General features: G+C 37.5%; 1 protein-coding gene across 1 annotated transcript in view; it reads right to left on the reverse strand.

Moving 5' to 3' along the window:
* LOC106867962 (mitochondrial dicarboxylate carrier) overlaps positions 1 to 15,003 on the reverse strand; it is a 70,274-nt gene that overhangs the window by 36,310 nt on the left and 18,961 nt on the right. The window contains exons 2-3 of the mRNA XM_014913044.3: positions 10,435 to 10,554; positions 3,383 to 3,543 (exon numbers count right to left, since the gene is read on the reverse strand). Of these exons, the coding sequence (XP_014768530.1) occupies positions 3,383 to 3,543; positions 10,435 to 10,554 (281 nt within the window). The remainder of the gene's footprint in view (positions 1 to 3,382; positions 3,544 to 10,434; positions 10,555 to 15,003) is intronic.

Genomic DNA, 15,003 nt, shown 5'->3' on the forward strand with positions numbered 1-15,003 from the left:
ATATAGCCTTGGGCCAATCAAAGCCTTGCGAATGGATCTACAGGGTGTCCACAAGGTCTGGGTACATGGAGTAAATAAAATCATAACATAAACGATTAAATATAAGAAATAATAATTTCTTAAAGTATGTGTTAATCCCCATGTACCCAGACTTTGTGGACACCCTGTAGTATGCAGAAGATGAAAGAAGCCTATCGAATATGGGTGTGTGTGTGTGTGTGTGTGTGTGTGTGTGTGTGTGTGTGTGTGTGTGTGTTTGATGTCACCACTTCTTGATGACAGCTTTGGTTTGTTTATGTCCTTGTAACTTAGTGGTTCAACAAAAGAGACTGATAGAATAAGTAACAGGCTTAAAAAGAAAAGTCCTGGGGTCAATTTATTCAACTAAAAGCCTTTCAAAACAGTGCCTCAACAAGGCTGCAATCAAATGACAGAAACAAGTCAATGATCAAAGATAGAAGATCTCCTATTCCACCCCCATCACACTCTGTCTCCACTCAATCACACCTGAACCTCTCTTTTAGAATGTGTGTAATCATATAACTTCTCTAAGCAAGAAACCTTTTTCTGCTCTAGCATAAAGTTGCCCTCCCAAGGGTTCATAATCTTGCAATCTGCAAGGTGACCTCACCAGTGCTGTTGGCATAAAAAAATTCTCTCAGGACACATTGTAAAGTGGTTGGCATTAAGAAGGGCATCCAGCTGTAGAAACCATTCGAAAGCAGACAATGGAGCATGATGCAGTCCTTGGGCTCATTGGATCCTGTCGACCCATCCAGCTCATGTCAGTATAAAGCATGGATGTCAAATGATGATGATGAAATGTAAACCCTAACCCTAACCCTTATTAACTGAAAATAATTATTCATTTTACTAAATCTCTCCAAATTCTTGATTATTTACTCTTTTACTCTTTTACTTGTTTCAGTCATTTGACTGTGGCCATGCTGGAGCACCGCTTTCAGTCGAGCAAATCGACCCCAGGACTTATTCTTTGGATGCCTAGTAATTATTCTATCGGTCTCTTTTGCCGAACCGCTAAGTTACGGGGACCTAAACACACCACCATTGGTTGTCAAGCGATGTTGGGGGGACACAGACACAAACATATACACACACATACATATATATATATATATATATATATATATATACGACAGGCTTCTTTCAGTTTCCATCTACCAAATCCAGTCACAAGGCTTTGGTCGGCCCGAGGCTATAGTAGAAGACACTTGCCCAAGGTGCCACACAGTGGGAATGAACCTGGAACCATGTGGTCGGTAAGCAAGCTACTTACCACACAGCTACTCCTGCACCTGTAAAATATCTTAGCATTTAGTATTTATCATCATCATTATCAACATCATCATAATCATCATCATCATCGTTTTAATGTTCATTTTTGATGCTTGCATGAGGTCAGATAAAATTTCTTGTGGTAGATTTTCTAAGGCCAGATGCCCTTATTGCAAACTCTCTCCTGTTTCCAATCAAGATCTGACACAAACAGTATTGCTTGCATGATAGTGATGGTCATTTGAGAATCATCACATGATGCCATGACAGGGGTTACACTCACATGCATGCACCTATGCACACACACACACACACACACACAATGACAAGCTTCTTTTCGTTTCCACTTACCAAATGCGCTCAAGACTGATCAACTTGAGGCTACAATAGAAGACACTTGCCCAACAAAAGAAATCACCACTTATCTGGGTTATCTGAATTTATGCCATTACACAGTTAAGTTATTTCCCTTATCCCCCCCCCCCCCCATTTTTTAATAATTATGCAAAGTATACTGGCCAAAACAGTTTATAATTATTTTCCTACAAATAACAATCTCAATTTACTGATAAAAGCAGGCTTGAGAAAATTATGCCTTCTCAACAAAATCAGCTAAGAGCAAAATATGACTGCAACAGTCACCTTATCACAAAGATAAGATTACCTTACACCACTAAGCATAAACATTCAATTTTTTATGAGATTAACTTTTAAATATTTAAAAAAAAAGTTATCCCATTTCTTTTATTTGAAAGCTGCTAAGAATTGTCACTATAGTTTTCTTTCACTAACTAAGAGGCTTCACAGATGCAATGTGGCCAATGTCAGTGTCACATAACTAGTACCTGTGTTGGTGGCATGTAAAAAGCACCTTTCGTGCACTGGACCTCACAGAGGCAATGACAAATGCCCAAAACTTTTGGCAATATGCTGTGCTTGAGAAGAATACTCATCAAGACAAATGAAACCATAGTTGTGTCAGATACTGGTGTCACATAAATGACACGCATGCCGGTGGCACATAAAAGCACCCATCACACTCTTGGAGTGTAATGCTAGTAATTAGATTAAAATCAGGATTGCTGAGCAAAATGAAATTCTAATTAAATTGATAGAAAGTTATAGGGCACTCATCATCATCATCATCGTTTAACATCTGCTTTCCATCTGGATTGAGTTGGACGGTTTGAATGGGGACTAGTGAGCCAGAGGCTGCACCAGGCTCAATCTGGTCTGGCAAAGTTTCTACATTTGGATCTCCTTCCTAACGCCAACCACTCCAAGAGTGTAGTGAGTGCTTTTTACGTGCCACCGGCATGAGGGCCAGTCAGGCAGTTCCAGCAATGACCAAACGGTGTTTTTACATGCTGCCTGCACAGGAGCCAGTCCGGTAGCACTGGCAATGACCATGCTTGAATGGTGCTTTTCACATGTCACTGGCACAGGAGCCAACTATGGATAGGATTTCTAAACAAAGGTGTTATTTAAATTCTAGAGGGGATTTCTAAACAGACAAAGATGTTGGAAAAATAGTAGGAGTATAGAGAAAAAATAAGAAAGAGTGATAAATAAGATGCATCTCTTCTTTAGAGTAAAGGGCAAACAGAAGTGATGGAAGGAATGGCTACTTTTCCATTTGCCTTCATCAATAAAGATTGTTTCACTTAACTCAGAAATATAGTTCAACCTTAAGCTGACAGAATAAGAGATGACAGTAGCAGCATAAGAACTTTCAACAAAAGAATTACAGCCATAATAACTGGCGGAAAATCTCTTTCTGAAAATTATGTTAGATGAAAGTCAATTGTCAACAACAGGTCACTAATTGCAATGAATTTATGGCTTGTGCAAAATGACAAACGCTCTGGAAATTTGAAAAAACTTTTAAATAGTAATTCCTAAATATTTCAAAGGTCAACCAGCACATCATAGCTCTTTATGTCATATCTAATACCTACTCTATAGCATTAAACAGTACCAATGGCAGAAGAAAAAGAGATGGTTCTGTTGGATAAAGTACAAGGAGAGAAAGAGAGAGAGAGAGTGAGAGAGAAATATGGCCACACAGAAATATTGAATATTTTACCTGACATTGACTAAATCAGCAGGTGTCCCCACAACACCACCAATGGCTCCTGAAAGACCTGCAGTCAACACTTTCTGATAGAAAGGCATAACTTGATTGCCCTCCACTAGATTCTTTTTCATAACATCATAGATAGCAAATCTTGTTAGAGAGTATGTCAACTGAAATATTAAGCAAAGAAAGAAAGAGAGAAAGAAGTGTAGATAGAACAGTTTAGAAAGAAAGCAAGCAACAACTCAAAAATGAAAGCCAATATCTACATTTAACAAAAACACAGCAAGCTACATCACTAAGAAACCAACCTACCATTGGGAGAGTTGTGTTCCTGGCTCAATCTGTTTTGCAGTAAAACAGATACCATAGAAAGTAAGGATTATTATGGAAGGCAACATAGCAAAGTTAGGTTTAACTGACAAAAAAATTTCTTGAGTAAAACTTGCAATTGACTGGTGCAGTATCATCGTATCAAAGAAGAGATTTGTACTAATTCAGTAATTTGAAATCTAGCTCATGTTGTCAGATGTACAACACATATACAAATATACAGGAAGTGCAGATACATACAACAATGTATATATTTCCACAAGTCCCCAAGGTTCTGCTTAGCCCCCAGTTTCATGACATTAAGCAAACAAGTGATCCTTCAATAGATCAATGGATTGTTTTGTATAATATTTGCAGCTCTGGTACTTATTTTTGATATTGAAGTGAAAGCTACATAAAATTAAATGTACTATCTAAATTCTAAATGTACAAGTTACCAGCAGTGAATATGAACTCAAAACCTACACAATAGCTCAGCATTTATGTTTCAAATGTAGGAGGTTATAGCATTTCATAAATGGAAAAAAAAAAAAAAAACATAAAAAAAAACAACAATACTCTAAGTTAAATACATATACACATTTCAGCAACTCAGGAAAACATATAGACATTTAAAGCACCCAACATAAAATTTTAAAATATTTGTGTCGAAACAGTTTTCCAAAAAAGGCAGTAAGCTTGCAGACTCATTTGCATGCCAGACAAAACGCTTAGTGATATATCGTCTGTCTTTACATTGGAAGTTCATATTCTGCCAAGGTTGACTTAGTCTTTCATCCCATCAGAGTTGATGAAATATGTAACAGTTGAGCACTGGGGTCAATGTAATCTCAACTAACCCCCACCCTTAAAATTTCTGGCATTGTGCATTTAGTGGGAAAGGTTATAGTCCAACCCAAAACCATAGAAAAACCAAAGCTGTGTCTTGCAGGTGAGTATGTCCTGGTAGCATGTAACATACTACAAAGTCACCTCATGGCTTTAGATGATTATGTAGCTGTGAGTAGACATCAACACTCACTTGACCGCCCCACTTTTGATCCAGCAGAACACCGATGTGGCAGCTGAGCAGAAAGAGAGCAGAATGACCTCTCTGTTGATATTCATGAAACAACATGAAATGAAGTGTCTTGCTCAAGAACACAATATTACAATATTACATTAAATACTATGATTATCATACATAATGTAACATAATATTATATAACATAAATAATTACAAAAACCCAAAAAGGCCAGCAAATTGTTTTGACTTATATATGAATAATATACATAATCACAGTTCCATTATATATATAGTCACGTCAGGGTAATATGGTTTAGAAAAGACAAAATTCCATATAAAGGGACAGCTGGGTTGTAAAAATTAATTAATTTTATGATTATTTATGTTATACAATATGTTATGTTATATACTATACTCTTAGTATTTAATGTAATATTGTAATATAAATAAATTATTGGCATGTCAACAGAATATCTCTATATTTATCTTTATATATATATATATATATATACACACACACACATATATATATATATATATATATATATATATATATAAGCAATGTTAATTATCTAAATGAAGTATTAACAGTAACTGCACGATAAAGTGTAGTATATTGCCACTTAAGTGTGGCTGACCCCTAGGGGTGGATGTTACTGTTGCTTTTAGCCCCAGGAGGACATCTCCTCCAGCTGGCTTATCGACACACGACTGTGTCCTGTTTGCCAGTGAAGAATTTCACTGGAAAAGTAGATATAAGATTGCCAGGATTTTGTCTCTCTCACCAAGGTCAGTGGCTGTCGAACGCCGACGAAGGGAAATAACCCTGAAATCCGGATCCGTTCGTGCTACAGATCATGGTGAGAGGGATAACTTCCCTTGGCAAACAGGACACAGTCGTGTGTCGATAAGCCAGCTGGAGGAGATGTCCTCCTGGGGCTAAAAGCAACAGTAACATCCACCCCTAGGGGTCAGCCACACTTAAGTGGCAATATACTACACTTTATCGTGCAGTTACTGTTAATACTTCATTTAGATAATTAACATTGCTTGTTTTCACCTTTTCGATATCAGTGAAGAATTTCACTGGAAAAGTAGATATAAGATTGCCAGGATTTTGTCTCTCTCACCAAGGTCAGTGGCTGTCGAACGCTGACGAAGGGAAATAACCCTGAAATCCGGATCCGTTCGTGCTACAGATCATGGTGAGAGGGATAACTTCCCTTGGCAAACAGGACACAGTCGTGTGTCGATAAGCCAGCTGGAGGAGATGTCCTCCTGGGACTAAAAGCAACAGTAACATCCACCCCTAGGGGTCAGCCACACTTAAGTGGCAATATACTACACTATATATATATATATATACACATATATATATATATGTGTGTGTGTGTGTGTGTGTGTATATATATATATATATATATATATATATATATATATATATATATATGGGAGAATGTACGAAAAAAAACAACAACAGACGAGGACAGGTGGTGTAAACAACAAAAGGATGTATTAGTTTGACGCTCGGGAATACAGAAAGTCTATATATATATATATATATATATATATATATATATATAGTGTGTGTGTGTGTATGTATGTATGTATATAACTAAGGTATTACACACATGGATTACAATAATAAAAAATAAGTATCATTGGACATTCATTATTAGATATTCTGAGGCAGTGAGCTGGCAGAATTGTTAGCATGCTGAACGAAATGCTTTGCAGAACTACATTCTGAGTTCAAATTCCGCCAAGGTCGACTTTGCCTTTCATCCTTTCGGGGTCGATAAATTAAGTATCAGTTGCATAGTGGGGTCAATCTAATCGACTGGCCCCCTTCCACCAAATTTCAAGGATTATTAGATGTTCTAATATTACAGTATATGATCAGATCAATAACAACTATGTGAGTCAGTGTTGTGAGTTAAACTGATGAATCAATACTTCTTCATTTCTCATAAATAACAGCCATAAACAGAGGGACAATTACTCAATCTTTCTGAACCAGAGGTATCCATCAGAGGGTAATAAACTCTATTGTCTTCAGAGACCGCGACCTGTTCACTGACAAAATTGTGCACAATTTTGTCAGTGAACAGGTCGCGGTCTCCAAGCGACGAAAATATTTTGACAAATTAAATTTAAATGTTGAAGTGAATCTGACGGCTTTTGTGTGTTGTTTTAAATGGCTTATAAACACCTTCCACGCTGCAATTGTTTTCGTTCCAGCACACGATCTCAGATCAGGTCACTTGCTATGCAAGTACATCTCCGTAATTTGTTTATCTTAATTTTGAAAAATAAAAGAAGTATAAAAAAACCCTGCATTATTTATGGGATGACCCCAATATGTTTCTACAGTTTCTCTTTGTCAATAGCTCTTCCCACCCTACCACAATGCTTTTACATATCTGTTGGTGTATCTTTATTTTTCTCTTCAGCCTAACCATATCTCTTACCTCTCACTAACACTTCTAACTACTCCCTTCTCTCCTTTATTACTTCCCTTGTTCTCTCTGTCTCTTTCTTTGTCTCATCCTAATTTCTTTAACCTTCAACACTATTTTTGACATTCCTCCATTCTCTCCTAGGAAGCCTTTGCCTTGACATAAATAGCATAAAATTTAATCCACTATGAAGCAATTTCTATGTAGAAAAGACACCTTAACAAAAACCCTCCATGTCAAAACATTCAAGCTGCGATGGGGATTGGGGTGGAGATTTAGATGAATGTTCATAGGAATACTACAGAGTTACATGAGTAACCTTATTCGTAATTAGATATGAAAATGTGAACTACCGCCATAAAAATATAATAGCAATAAATATAAATTCTTCTCCACTGCCTTACATTCACCACATGTAATAATTTTCTTCACATGTAATAATATTCTAATTCATGCTGTTTTGTGGTGCTTGAAACTCATGCATTAATATATACAGGATGGCCCAAAAGTAGGGTAACAGTTATTCAACTATCTTTTATGCATTCAAGAATTAACAGTTTAGATATTGATTATAAAAAAATATCATCATCATCATTATCATCGTTTAACGTCCGCTTTCCATGCTAGCATGGGTTGGATGATTTGACTGAGGACTGGTGAACCAGATGGCTGCATCAGGCTCCAATCTGATTTGGCAGAGTTTCTACAGCTGGATGCCTTTCCTAACGCCAACCACTCAGAGAGTGTAGTGGGTGCTTTTACGTGTCACCCGCACGAAGGCCAGTCAGGCGGTACTAGCAACGGCCACGCTCAAAATGGTGTATTTTATGTGCCACCCGCACAAAAGCCAGTCCAGGGGCACTGGCAACGATCTCGCTCGATGAAACCATTATTCTATTATTCTGTGCAGGTGACACGTAAAAAACACCACTTTGAGCATGGCCATTGCCAGTATCGCCTGACTGGCCCTCGTGCCGGTGGCATGTAAAAGCATCCACTACACTCTCGGAGTGGTTGGCGTTAGGAAGGGCATCCAGCTGTAGAAACTCTGCCAGATCAGATTGGAGCCTGGTGTAGCCATCTGGTTCACCAGTCTTCAATCAAATCATCCAACCCATGCTAGCATGGAAGGCGGACGTTAAACGATAATGATGATGATGATGATGATGATGCACTGGCTCTCATAGCTTCTAATCTAAACTGATTGGAAGTCTTATCATGATTTGTCTTAGTATAAGAAGATGGGCAACAGCAAATATTTTGCTCAATAACACAGAGTTGTTGCTTGACCTTAACCAGTTGCGCATGTCCCTTAGTGGCTGACAATATGTGCAACTCTGATCATGAGCAGGAATAGTGGGGGAGCCTCATAGCCATGTGTTGACAAGAATTCTTTGGGGTTTGAAGAATTCATCTCAGGAGACATGGGTGTTTCGTTAAACCATCCTTAAGCAACCCTCATTCAGGGACTTTTTGAGTGGGATGGGTTACTCAATCAGGGGCTACGTCTTGCACCCGTCTGGTTCGGCATGTTTTTTGTTGCTGGATATTCTTCCTAACACCACCATTCTACAGCGTGGACTGAGTGTGTTTACGTGGCACCGCACGGGAGCATGGTTTTAACGGCTGAATGTCCTTCCTAATGCCACTACTTTACAGCATGGACCGAGTGCTTTTATGTGACACTGCACAGTAGTTTCAATGGCTGGATTTTTATATTTTGCATATTTAAATTTTTATAATACTATAGACTTTGGTGAAAGTTGACTGGGAACTTGGGACCCACCAAAATTGTTCCCATTTGGGCCCCGCACCTCCTAAGGCCAGCCCTGCCCAGTGATCAAAGAAAACGAAGAAAAACTGAACAACTATGATGATTTGAAGTAAGAAATATGAAGGTTGTGGACAATGAGGAGAGTACATGTGATAGCAATAGGAATTGATTCACTTGGAAGTATCAGCACTCAACAACCAACATTGCTTGAAAAGATTGGTACAAAAATCAGCATTGCTTGGAACTGTAAAAATTCTTTGCAGGGTTCTTGAAGCATGACCAGTAAAACAAGTGTCACCTTAGTCTGCTGGCTGTGGGATAGCTGACACTTTCCACCATGCCCAGCAAAATAAGCTGAGAGTTTTCATCAAATAATAATAAAAATAATCCTTTCTACTATAGGCACAAGGCCTGGATTTCGTGGGGAGTGGGGCAGTCGATCACATTGAGCCCAGTGTTTCACTGGTATTTAGTTTATCAACCCTGAAAGGATGAAAGACAAAGTCAACTTTGGCGGAATTTGAACTCAGAACATAGCAACAGGTGAAATACCGCTAAGCATTCTGCCTGGCATACTAATGATTCTGCCAGCTAACTGCTTTAAATAATATTAATAATAATAATAATGATAATGTTTTCTACAAAATGTCTGAAATTTTGTGGGAGGGAGCTAGTCAATTACATTGACACCAGTTCTCAACTGGTAATTATTTTATTGTCCCTGATGGGATGAAAGGCAAAGTCAGTCTCAGAAATGTCTGTCATTACATTCTGAGTTCAAATGTAAAGACAGAGTATAAAGACAGAGTGTAAAGACATACAAAATGCCACCAAGCACTTTGTCTGGTGTGCTAACAAATCGGGTGGGGTAAACTTTCACAAGAAACACAGCAAATTATGAGTGACATGATATAAAGCAATTGGCTTCTCAGCTAATGGAATGAGAAGAGGCAACATGGTTCCAGTCAAGTCTGAGGAACAAAAGCCAATAGGTAGAGAGAGGAGACAGTGAGCTCATGAGACAGAAGCTGAATATGTCTGTGAATGACGATGTTAATGGAGACTCATTTTTTGGATGTGGTCAAGGTTGTGAGAGCAATACTTCTCTCTCAGATTCATCTGAGAGCTTCATAGTGTATCAACAATTGCAAGGATCTGAAGTCTCTTTTGGCCCTGAAGGGAGGGCCAGTTATTGAGATGCAAGCCTGGCTACATAAAGCATGTACTCACCATATTTGATGGCATAAAAGACATATGAGCATATTAAACAAACTCCAATTTCAGCAGTGCATATTTAGGAAAATGTTTTTAGTGCATTAAAGCATGCAATATTTAAAGCAACTTTGCATATAGAACACAGGCCGAGTTGTTGAGATATTTTTTTCATATTTGAAAATAAGGGCATATCATATGCCATCAAATATGGTAATCATTTTATATGATGAAGACCATACAAAGTGATAATAATTTTAAATAATTTTCAACATACCTGTCGAAGTAATGAAGCTGTTAGACCATTATAAAAACCCAAAATGCCATCAGTTTTAATAATACGCGCTAAAAGTGTTGTGGTCCGAACTTTTTCTTTCTGCTGTGTTTGAAGATGAACCTGTAAGCAAAATGGAAAAAATAAAATAAAAAACATCATATAGGTGAGTGTTTCTACTTACACCAATATACAGGAATCAATATCAAGAATGTATGTGTAGCTATGGAGGAGCAATGGCCCAGTGGTTAGGGCAGTGGACTCGCGGTTGGAGGATTATGGTTTCGATTCCCAAACTGGGCGTTGTGAGTGTTTATTGAGCGAAAACACCTAAGCTCCACAAGGCTCCAGCAGGGGGTGGTGGCGACCTCTGTTGTACTCTTTCGCCCCAACTTTCTCTCACTCTTTCTTGAGTAATGCTGCAATGGACTGGCGTCCCGTCCAGCTGGGGGGAACACATACGCCATAGAAACCGGGAAACCGAGCCCATGAGTCTGGCTAGGCTTTGAAAGGGCCACGTTTATTGTTATGTGTAGCTATAAAAAAACACCTATTCTTGAGAAAGAAAAAGCTGTTCCTTTGATGACACAAATGTTAATATTCTTAGGTCAACAGGTCAATCAGTAGCAATGCACATTCCAAGACAAGTGGAATGAAAATTTAGTTAAGGTTTAATGACAGGAATGGAACTCAGTTGCAAAACAAGAATTATATTCCTCTAACACATGATAGCATTGTAAAACAAACATAAAATGAACAAATGATATATTCCTTTTCTTCTACTGATGATTGCTATTTAAAGCATGAAACTTCAGCAATGTCTGGATAATATGTTTATTTTAATATGTACCTTGTCAACTGTTTCTCATTATTGCACATGTATGTATGCATGCATCATGTGTGTGTATTATGTAAGATTTAGAAAAGGAACTCAGAAAGAAACACAGTATGACATGAATGCAGTGTTAATCTAACACTTGAATGAAACGAAAAGTATCTTACACATTTTGAGCATTAGTTCTTCTGGTAAATAAATAAATAAATAAATAAATAAAGAGATGAAGAGGAAACAGAGAGAAATTAATTAGAACATGGAGAAGAAAAGGAAAAGGCTTTTTAGCCCAAGAGATAGGCTTCCTATGAGGTGGTTTCAGAAAGGGTGGATTGGTAAGTGAAAGGGTACTTATGTCAAAGTGTGTGTGTGTGTGTGTGTATACATGGGATTTACACACACACACATATATTTACAGAGAGAGAGAATACACACACACACACACATATATATATGTGTATATATACACACACATGTTCTGCACTACAGATCACAATAAGTTTTTGTATTGCTTTAGATTTTGAATGATGCCATCCAGTTGGCTAGATGGGTTGGCCAACATATACCCTAAGTGGTATGCCTGTTCATTGCCAGATTGCTTATTTACAGATGAGTGAGCTGGAACCATGTGAAATGAAGTGTTTCATTTCAGAACACAATGCACACACACACACACACACACATGCACATTATGTGTGTGTGTGTGTGTGTGTGTGTGTGTGTGTGTTTGTGTGTGTGTGTGTGTATATTTAAGGTCATAAATTGTTTTATACTCCAACTGAGAGGAATTATCAAAAGCATATTTTATCCTTTTGACTTGTTAACAGGCATATTGGTGTCTTATGGTGTTACGACAGCAATTAGAAAATCTTGCAGTTCTTTAAATGATACCAGTTTTTACATTTGTATTCAGAAACAAGTGCTGGTATTTTTTTGAGGATCTCAGGACCATGTTATTTATTTCATATTATATTTTAGGAAACAGTTGTTGGTTATGGGCTAATCACTGGTTCACTGAATTCATGATGACAAAGAAGCAGAAGATCTTCTATGCAACCTAGGCAGAACAAATACCACAAGAGCCTTACTGGTTTGCAAGCAGATCTTTACATTTTTCACTGATGTACATTATCAAACAATATACGTGTATGTTACCCACATACACATTTACACAAACAAACACATAAGTACACAAACATTTATACACACACACATATAAAGAGGCACTGTGTTGCTCACAATGATAAGGGTTCCAGTTGACCTCATCAGCGTAACAGATTGCACATGAAATTACCATGCAAGTAGCTGAACACGCCACAGACATGCATTCTTTTAGTGTAGTTCTCAGGGACATTCAGTGTAAGACAGAATGTGACAAGACCAACCATTTTCAACTGCAGATACTACTCATTTTTGCTAGCTGAGTGGACTGGAGCAATATGAAATAAAGTCTCTAGCTAAAGAACACAACATGCCGTCAGGAATCAAACTCACAACCTTACAATTGTGAACAGAATATCTTAGTCATGTGCTTTCACAAACATACATATATATACATCCATAGAGTGGCACAGCTAGAGTGCATGCTGCCCAGAGCAGCCACTGAGTCTGCCATTCCACTACCAGGACTCCAAGCCTATACAGGCTTATACAACAGACCCAAATATACTACCCCATAAAATTGTCACCTTGGGTAACCACCTCACCCCCAGGTACCTTACACACACACACACATTGGGCCCCTGGCCACCAATATCCCTTCACAAAGCATTAACCAACTTCAAAGTCACAAAGCATTAACCAACTTCTCTCTAAGGTGTCACACAGTAGGGTCAAGCCTGGGACCATATGGTCATAAAGTACAAAGCCTAATCACACAACTATGCATGTTACCAATCACAGGTTCCTTAAATATAAAGGGTTGGCATATTTTAAAGAAAGTACTGTTCTATGTTTACAATGATATTCTCTTTTAGATCTTTGAATAAAATATTTTTGGATCCCTTTCTTTTGATTTTTATTCTTTTACCTATTTCAGTCACTGGACTTCAACCATGTTGGAGCACCATTTTGGAAGGTTTAATTGAACAAATCGATTCCAATACTCACTTTTAAGTGAGTCAAACTACTAAGTTATGGGGACACAAACAAACTAACACTGGTTGTCGAGAGGTAGAGGGCAAATACAAACACAAAGATACACACATATACATACATACTGTAAATCCAATATATTTCAATTTCATTGTAACTCAGGCTTAGAATAGAAAGCACTTTCGTCATTCACTCTCGGGCAGACAGCTGCTTGGAATGCTGAAAGTACTTTTGATGTCAGAGTAATTTAGGTTACAGAATATGTTGAGATTATCTTTTTGCATGATAGCTTACATTATTGACTTTGCAACAGTGGCTAACCTTGACACTCCCCAAGTTAAATAACCTTTTGTGATACCTGTATACAAATGGGAATAATTTCTTGTTAGTGTCATGATGTTCCATACTATACCCGTTGCTACATTATTATGTAAGGTTCCATGACCTGATTCTCTACTACGTAACTGTGCTTTTATTTTTCAGAAACCATTCCCCTCTTCCTTGTTTAATATCAAACAACAATCTATCACACACTACACACATGCAAACACATAGAAACACAAGCACACTTGTGTTCAATCTGATATTGATATAAGAATCACTTAGATTTTATATTGCAGATAAGCGAACTAAATAGGTAAACACATTGTTTTGTAAATACACAGATTCAACTAGAGTTCAAGATATATATATATTTACAATAAAACAGGTGTTTAGCATTGACAATTCTCATAAAGTTACACTAACAACTCACATCAAAAGTGAACATTTATGTAGTTAATATACTTGCTCCCAGCAGCAGCTTATTTTTGCTTTCCAGAGAATTGAAAATAATATTTTCATACTTGGGAATGGTCATATTTTGCCAATTAAACATGTGCTCTATATATTTGGCCTTCACTTCAGTTTTATTATTATTTTAGTTTCTTTGTCAGAATGCTTTCATCCCACATCCTATAACCTCTTCAATGACTGTATCTCATGTGCCTGGGATAGAGATAAAACTGAAGTGAAGACCAAATATATAGCATAAGATAATAATAATAATAATAATAATAATAATAATAATAATAATAATAATAATGACTTCTACAAGGCCTCTCATTTTAGGGGAAAGTGACTGGCTGATTATATTGACCCTAATCAATATAATCAACTGGTACTTATTTTATCAACTCTAAAAAGATGAAAACCAATGTTGACCTCAGCAGAATTTGAAGTCAGAATATAAGGCCAGAAGAAATGCTGCTAAGCATTTTGTCCCATGTGGTCATGATTCTACCAGCTCGCTGCCTTTTTTTATAGAAACAATAATAATAATCCTTTCTTCTATAGGCACAGGGCCTGAAATTTTGGATAAGTGGGGTTCTTGTCAATCACATCAACCCTAGTGCTCTACTGGTAATTACTTCATTAATCCTGAAAGGATGAAATACAAAGTCAATTTGAACTTTGGAATTTGAACTCAGAATCATCATCATTATCATTGTTTAACATCTGTTTTCCATGCTGGCATGGGTTGGATGGTTGGGAGCTAGCCAGCAGGGGAGCTGTCAAGACTTCAATTGTCTGTTTTGCCATGGTTTCTACGGCTTTGATGCCCTTCCTAATGCCAGCCAATTTACAGAGTGTGCTGGGTGCTTTTT

Source organism: Octopus bimaculoides, chromosome 2 (genome assembly GCF_046866305.1).
Source record: "Octopus bimaculoides isolate indiv1 chromosome 2, ASM4686630v1, whole genome shotgun sequence".
In the NCBI taxonomy this organism is placed as follows: domain Eukaryota; kingdom Metazoa; phylum Mollusca; class Cephalopoda; order Octopoda; family Octopodidae; genus Octopus; species Octopus bimaculoides.